The sequence below is a fragment of the Atta cephalotes genome (genome assembly GCF_000143395.1).
Source record: "Atta cephalotes unplaced genomic scaffold scaffold00019, whole genome shotgun sequence".
NCBI lineage: Eukaryota > Metazoa > Arthropoda > Insecta > Hymenoptera > Formicidae > Atta > Atta cephalotes.
In genome coordinates, this window is record NW_012130083.1 from 919,454 (window position 1) to 927,567 (window position 8,114).

Genomic DNA, 8,114 nt, shown 5'->3' on the forward strand with positions numbered 1-8,114 from the left:
ACGTAATAGTAGTAAGTAATAAGTAGTTAGTAGTAATAATAAGTAAGTTACTTATTAGTAGTTCGTCTACTATACTATACTGNTAGTATATATATATATATATATATATATATATATATATATATATGCATGTATATATAACATATATATTATATATAACTGTATATAAGATATATATCATATAATGCACATGTTAGTTATGTATATAATATAGCATTTGCATATGATATAGAAATTCATTACAAAATGGAATTCTTTTTTTTTTCAAATTTGGCTTTTTTAGCATTCTAAGTATATAACCAAATTTCTGAAAGACAGAGATTTCTTTCTTTTCCGGACAATATCAACAGTATACATAATATATACAACGATAATTCTAGGTTAGTAGTAAAACTCGCTTGTCTGTTGCAAGTTTGAACTCCGACTATCTGCAGTTCTTGAATTAGAATAAAGTTGTCATCCTTGTCCATCCCATGAGTCCATATTATAATTTATACGGTTCCAACTTCCTCCGGATCATAATTTTTAACTCTCTTGTTATATGCGATGATTTCCTACATTAAAAATCGTTTCATTAAATTTGTGAACAAATTAATTATGTCAAGATAATCAATTATCATATATTAATGCAAATCAACAGAATATATTAAAATCGAAAGTCTTTAATATGTTAATTAATTTCGGTATAAACATACTCTTTCGTATCGAGCTCTGTCTTCCTCTGCAATGGCCATATATTTGGATTTTGTCTGTAAATCCGTACTCATCCACAATTTTCCTAATTCCTTTGCAATGTCACCTACTCCCATCTCAGGATGCAATTCTCTCATCTTGCCACGTAGTTCTTGGCAGAAATAGAAAAATGCAGATCTATAACATATTAAATCACTATAAATATCATAAAAAAAAAACTTCAATACTTGGATATTGTTTTATATCGACAAATTCTGTCTGGATTTGAAAAATCTTCATTGATAAAAGCATAGCAGAACAAAAAAGTGCAAGTTTATATTATTAACATTTTTGAAATATATTTCTGTCTAAATATTATTCATTTTCAATTTAACATACAATGCCCGTTTTGGTGCATCCTTGTCTCTGTATCTTTTTGTTCCTCTGCGTGTTGGTCTTTCTGGTTCCTCATGCCCAGTGTAGTGTCTATCATAATAATACATTTTCTTGTTGTTGCAATGTGCATTACCGTCTTCAAGATGTACAACCTGTGAAATAGATTAGTATTAATCATTAATTAAATATAATATATTAATTAATATTAACTATTATTAATAAGAAGATATCATAAGAAACTTTATAATAAATTTTTCATTTATATTGATAAAACAGATCTAATTCAAATAACAATTCATCTCCTTTTTTTCTGATTGTTTAAATTATATTTTCTATATGGTTTAAGTTTGGGTCATTATAAATTCAAGTATTTTTAAGGCATTGTATTAATTGTCTCACCTCGTTCTTTACCGGTATTGTGATATAATTTTTAGAACCGCCATTAGTCCACTTTGTCTGATTAGCGGAAACATTGGACACATTGTTGGGTTTCATCACTCCTTCTGCACACTCTGTGAAAAAAAATACATGGGTATGATACAGCCAAGACGAATCTACATAATAATACTTATTCTGACTATATACCTGGTACCATATTAGCCTGGCCGACAATCATAGTCTCTCTCATTCCAGAGTTCAAGGAATTATCCCCGGTTTTTGTAAGGTATACGTTCTTTCTACTGTCTGATGATTCCATGATTGTTTTGTTTTTGCAGGGTTCAAGGACTGTGGCGCAACTTATTATTCACCTGTCCACAATGATAATAAATTATTCTTTTCAAAATAATATTAAACCACAATTATAATTCGAAGCAAAATTCATAGTAAAATGTGAAAAAAATAAAAAAATAATCCAATTTTTCTCTCGTCCGCTATTTTATACTTCCTTTATATCTAATTGTTAATCTACTATTTGTTATTATTATTATTGACTGCTCAAATCAACGTTTGTTCGTTTCAATTGTTAATTATATAGCTATCGTAGTTCTAAATTTTTTGTGGGGGAAAAATAATGACAATCAGCCGAAGCTGAATTCTCAGCTGCGATCTCTTACGATTTTCCTCTTTTTCTCCGTTCGTATCTCCAAGAAGACACTTATTTTAAATGACGAGAAAACACAAGTAAATACGGTCAAGAGAAACAGATTGTCGGTAAATTTCGTCCTTTTCCTTAGGAACGCCCAGCGATCGCGAGAATCCCCATGACTATGGATACGAGTCTCTCGTGGAACAGAGCTCTGAAGACTTGATCGACTTCACTTTTTTTAAAGCATCATCATTTCAAAGCACGCTATCAGTTTACAACTCCATCCATTTCTTCCAACTTTTACCTTGCGGAGTCGATTGTCTCCGCCGAGAGACTCGCGTAGCCGAAGCGTTGAAGCACTCGGCGTCGTCCGGTTGTACGACAGTCACTTATACCAGGCGTCACGAACGCGAACACGCAACGCGAGCGGAAGCGGGAGGAGGCGAAGGAAGAGGAGACGGCAGCGGCGGCGGTCAGCGGGTTCGCGATCGCGAAAGAAACGAGATCGGTGGGAAGAAACGTGAGGAGGAAGGAGGGGGGCGAGGCGGCGGCTATCGGGCTCGATTTCACGGATAACGGAGGCTATCGCACCTCGGGACGGAGAGGTATTGTAATCATATCAGATATCACGGAGGCGATCGCGACAATCGTGTTCGCGAAAGAGCGAGATGCAACATTCGACGGGGAGAGACGGAGGGAACAAGAGCGACAGAGAAAGAGAAGGAAAAAAAGAACAGCCGGGACCCGAACGAATCGGATATGGCAGTTACCGTGGCGTGGCGTACTTATATTGTTATGCACGATGTCCGCGCACGGAAATACGTCGATTTTCCCTTTCTTTTCTTTTTTTTTCCTCTTTTACCTAGGAGTTTGCTCATACGCGCGGCTGTCGCATTTTTCGCAATCACGATGACCTGCGACAGTGACTCCGCAAGGTGCCCGTTACCGCACCTTTACGTCCCGATAATCGTCAACCGCTGTGTGAACTGTGAATAACCGACGCGTTATGCACCTGCATGTACTGAAAAACTGATATGTACTGATATTCCTGATATATCTACGCCTGCGACTATGCTATGCTGCGATTGTGATACAGCGAGGCCGAACCGGATTGGCTGGACAATTTCCGGAAGAATCAGGATGGTCTCTCGCGCATCCTAGTGACGGTTGTAATTACGTTTGCTGAAATTCCTAAGAGTCAGGCTTTCCTATTGGATGTCAATTCGGACTATTCGGAACGAACCGACTTGGAAGTAATTGAAATTGCCGCTTTGCAATTCCTGAAGTTGACTTCTTGCCGACTTTATATATTTTTGCTTCGATTGTTTCGACTTTCTTTCTACTTATATATATATCTCCTTTGTCATCCGCGAGAAAAAGAACATCGTAAATCGTTGCAAATTTATCGTTGTTCACTTATACGATGAAAAACGGCGCGAAAGTGAGCGGCTTTGATTTCGAGCATTACTAACAATTTTAAATAGTATCATTACACTTATTCCCATGAAAAAATAGTATCCAAAAAAATAGTATTCATCGGATTTCATTCAATCAAAGTTAAATATATACGCGACAAAAGTAAATTTCAATTTTATCTAACATATCCTGTAAATATATTTCACTTTTTACGCCTCAAAAATGATCAAAGATTAATAAATCACGTTTCATTGCGATTTACTTAAGAGAAAGAAAAGGATTAATTCTCAAAACTAAAACAATAAATCACGATTATCAAACTCGTTAAAATAAATCGTAATTGATCGACAAGTAACTTTTAATTATAATCATTTTGGAACCATTATAATGCTACTTTGATATCATGATTACTTTTTGTTTTGAACAATTTAAAAAATTACGCAATTGACTTTTTCAGCATTCTAAAGAGATGGAAATGAACATGTTAATCTGCAACAAATGCTTCACTCCACTTTATAGAGGCAAACGTCCGTACTACATTACACAGTGCGGTCATATCTCTTGTCAGACTTGTCTGCAGCAATGTAAATTTTAAGAAATATTTCACATTATGATGTATAACTTTCCACGATTTTTTTTTTATTCACCTTCGATTCACGACTTTACAGTCGAGAAGCAGTGTCCGCAATGTCAACGTATCGGCACTATTTCGTTAGCATTAGAAGAGCCGTTGATACCGAAGTTGACACCATTCTTCCACACTTCTATTGCCGAGACTATGGAAATGTTGTTGAAGGTGGACTCGTTCCGCAACAATCAGTTTAAAATATTGATGCAACGCTTCCAGGAACTTGTACATATAATCAGAGTCTCCTATTCTCTTATCACTTAGTTTCTTCTAGTTTTAATTTCTTATTATTTCCATACAGCACAGAAATTTGCAATAACATTGCCATGTTTACAACGTTATTACCATATTACTGAAATATTGCCGGAATGATCTGTGCTGTGTTTTTTACATTTCTTTAACTATCCTTATGTTTCTGTTATTTGTTTCTTTCCATTTTTCTTTAAATTCCGACGGTCATTTTTTGCGACAATCATCAATTTAAAAATAACAAATGCTGCGCTTCCAATCTTGTATATAAAATCAGAACCTATCTTTCCTATTTTCTTATTTTTGATTTTTCCTAATCTTAATTTTTTGTGATTTAATTTTATTATATTTCTTTTACGTATATCATTTTTTTTTAATTTTTGCTATCGATGATGCGTTCAAAAGGATAAAAAATATGAGGTACTGAAAACTCGATACTGGCTAGACCGTCGCAATTTGAGAGCGTTGACGGAAAAATACGTGACTTCGAAGAAGGCTAATGAGAAACTCGAAAAGAAACTGCTATTTATTCAGATGGGCAATAAGGAAACTCCGCGATCCCGAATAGAAATGCCGATGACCGACTCCGGTATTTTTTCGAATCAATCGAACACAGGGTAAAGTATGAAATTTTGAACAATACAAAAAGAACGATTTTATATTTTTGAACGAGATCAAAGAAACAAAAACAAATCTCCTTATGAAATTTCGTTTTTGCTTTACAATTAATTATATTATGCCATTCAATTTTGATAATTTGAAAGTAAAATGTCTAAATGATATTATAATATCCTCTACTTTTATTATATTTTCTATTTGCAGATATTCTCTGGCATCATCAATGAATTTTATGAATTCCGCGGGCATAACACCACCTATTCGAACCCCCGAGAAGAAATTCTATAGAACTGCCGATGGTTTTCGCATACCCGTAAACCGTAAATTACCTGCGAAATCTGTTGCTTCTTCTATGTTATCTTAAACTGTAGTTTTATAGAATAGATCATTTTTTTCCTTTATTTCTCTTTCAATTGTATTATTTCGAGTTCGCCATTGTCTTATTTAATTTATCACTTTAATAAGCAAATTAAAGGATGCGAATTTTCGATTTGATTAAAAAAAAAATAATTTCATATATAAAATATATAAGGAAAATGTGAATTATAGGCCTGTTCTTTTTAGCTGAACTTTTGCACCAATTTATTTTTCTTTCTTTTCTCTTTAGGAAGAAAGAAGAAGAAGAAAGATGAACTGGTGTAAAAATTCAACCAAAAAGAACGCCTTATGTTTATTGTGAAATCCGATGATACATATTTGTAACATGTTTATATAAGCGAAAAAATGCAATGCTTTGATTTAAGAGAAATAACAATCTCGTTAATTATTCGAAAAAAATATGAATTACTTTATTGTGAATTCTGATAAAGATTGTTACATATTTGAGATATCGGTATAATTTAATATATTATTTCTTATTATAAAAATAAATTGAGTTTTTCTTTAATCTCATTAATTTGCAAATGAGGCATGCAATTGATATGAACGCAACATATATTTATAGCATGTTGATGTATTCCTAACTTATTTTGACATGTTGCGTAATTTATCGTTTATCAAATTATAATGCGTCATCAGTCTACATAGGGTGCGTTCCGAATTACGCATGAAGCGCATGTTGCATCATTTATCCTTGTTATTCACCAAATAATAAAAAAGAATTAAATGATACATCATATGCGCTTTATGAGTAATTTGGAACGCACCTCTATAGATATGATACACGAATTTGAATTTAAAGCGACATTCGATCGGTAAAATAGACAGCAGTTCCTGCGCGATAAAAACAATCGCGAGATTACAGGGACAAAGTTTTTGCTTGAGCCGGGTTTAGATTTGAATGACGAATGATTAGTTGATTTATACAATTTATATCTGTACTGTATGCACGATCTTGTAATGAGTTTGGAAGATCGATTACGAATCCGTTTTAATAACACATATCTTCGTCGCGAAATGATATGTTAACGTGACAGAGTCAACATGGCAGAGGCAAATAATAACAACAGTGGTATGTCGAGTCTGGCCGACGAAACGATAGGAAATATGTTTAGCGAAGAGTTTCCAAGTGATTTGCAAGAGGTAATTCAAGCAATAATATTAAGCAATCATTTAGGTTAGAGTATTAAGTAAACTGTTGAATTAACTTAAATGTTGAATTAAAATTATGTGACTTTATGTCACATGTGGCACATTAAAATAATGAAATGTTTTGTTCATATCTTTTCCTCTTTTTTTTTTATAAAATAACATCTGCTAATGTCTACAGATAGTGTCGGTTAAAACGGAAGACAGCATTTTGCAAGAAGTGTCAGAACATATCAAACGTACTACAAAATTAAACAATCAGCATAGAATACAAGATGATGTTGAATCAAATGCCAAAAGGAATATCAAAATTAATAGCAAAGAAAATCATAAAGCAGAGTTGCAAAAGCAGGTTGAGATTGGAGAAATTACTCCATTTGAAGCAGTATTTAAACAGTCAGCTTTAGAGCAAAAAGAAGGGTATAAAATGTTCATTTTCTTTTACTTGTAATTTTAAGTTAAATTTTGATTGTAACAATTGATAAGCCTAGTGTTTAAATAATTCAAATTTTCACAATTAAATTCAATAATTATTTTACATTATTTTAGGAGTGCCAATAAAAGTTCTCAATTGTCTGATCTTGAGAAGTACTTCAAACAACAAGCTGCTCTTGCTGAACAAAAGAGAAAATTAAAGACTGTATCTAAGACACCTGACAAAGATACAGTACCAATCAAAAAAACAAAATTACTTGATACTGATACAAGAATGGATAAAAAATGTCAAAAATCTAAACATGAGAACAGCAAAGATAACACTGTGCAAAGTATAGACAAGACAGGCTCCAATGAAGCAAATGAAATTGTTGACAATAGTTCAGAAAGCGAATATGTTCCTAGTGATAATGAAATGGATTTCGGTAATATTAATATTCAATTTGTTGAGATACACTCAAAAGAGATACGCTAAACAATCTTTTTCAGATATAAAGGCTAAAACATCATCTAAAAAAAAAAAAACTTCAATCAAATCCGGCTGCATCCGCACAAAAAGAAGTACATATTGTTTACAATTGATGAATTATTTGATTCTTTTGTTATTATTACTATTTTATTATTAATTATTTTGATCTTGTTACTTTTTTCCAGCTCGAGATGATGGAGATAATCAACTATTCAAACAAAGAGTAGGGACAAATACTTATCCCAAAGATGAAGCAATGCACAAAATTGATACTCTCTTTAAAATGCCACAATGTATTTGGGAAAAATTATACAGGTAGATATGCTATTTTGTCGAATTTATAATTTTTTAATCTATAAACATAAATATAATTTAAATGTAAATAATTAGTTTTTTTACAAATATAAATATTTATGTAATATTTAGAACAACTAAAGAAAAGATTTAAATTTAATATTCAGATCTTTCTATAACTTACTTTGATATGAATTAATTTTTTGTATTAGAATTAATTCAATATTTAGCGTCATATTTGAATTAATATGATTATATATATATATATATATATATATATATATATATATATATATATATATNTGTTAGTGGTTAGTTATATATATTATTATTAATTTATTTATAATAGTATAACTAAACGTACGTACTAAGTTAAGTGGTAC

At 32.2% G+C, this 8,114-nt stretch overlaps 3 protein-coding genes across 3 annotated transcripts in view; 2 read left to right on the forward strand and 1 right to left on the reverse strand.

Annotated features, from left to right (window-relative positions):
- Positions 1–491: 491 nt before the first annotated feature.
- Positions 492–1,765, reverse strand: LOC105618970 (putative high mobility group protein B1-like 1). Its single transcript, XM_012200501.1, has 5 exons — positions 1,654–1,765; positions 1,468–1,580; positions 1,072–1,220; positions 696–870; positions 492–554 (listed from the first exon to the last, which is right to left on the reverse strand). Exons 1-5 carry the CDS (start codon positions 1,763–1,765, stop codon positions 492–494), a joined length of 612 nt encoding a protein of 203 aa, XP_012055891.1.
- A 2,221-nt stretch (positions 1,766–3,986) lies between these two features.
- On the forward strand, positions 3,987–5,370 carry LOC105619151. Its single transcript, XM_012200681.1, has 4 exons — positions 3,987–4,095; positions 4,180–4,364; positions 4,794–5,005; positions 5,211–5,370. The coding sequence occupies exons 1-4, from the start codon at positions 3,987–3,989 to the stop codon at positions 5,368–5,370; spliced, it is 666 nt and encodes a 221-aa protein (XP_012056071.1).
- Positions 5,371–6,428: 1,058 nt separating this feature from the next.
- Positions 6,429–8,114, forward strand: part of LOC105618971 (DNA excision repair protein ERCC-6-like) — a 5,693-nt gene continuing 4,007 nt past the window's right edge. Inside the window, exons 1-5 of the mRNA XM_012200502.1 lie at positions 6,429–6,527; positions 6,715–6,953; positions 7,083–7,393; positions 7,458–7,529; positions 7,623–7,752. Coding sequence (XP_012055892.1) covers positions 6,429–6,527; positions 6,715–6,953; positions 7,083–7,393; positions 7,458–7,529; positions 7,623–7,752 — 851 coding nt within the window. The remainder of the gene's footprint in view (positions 6,528–6,714; positions 6,954–7,082; positions 7,394–7,457; positions 7,530–7,622; positions 7,753–8,114) is intronic.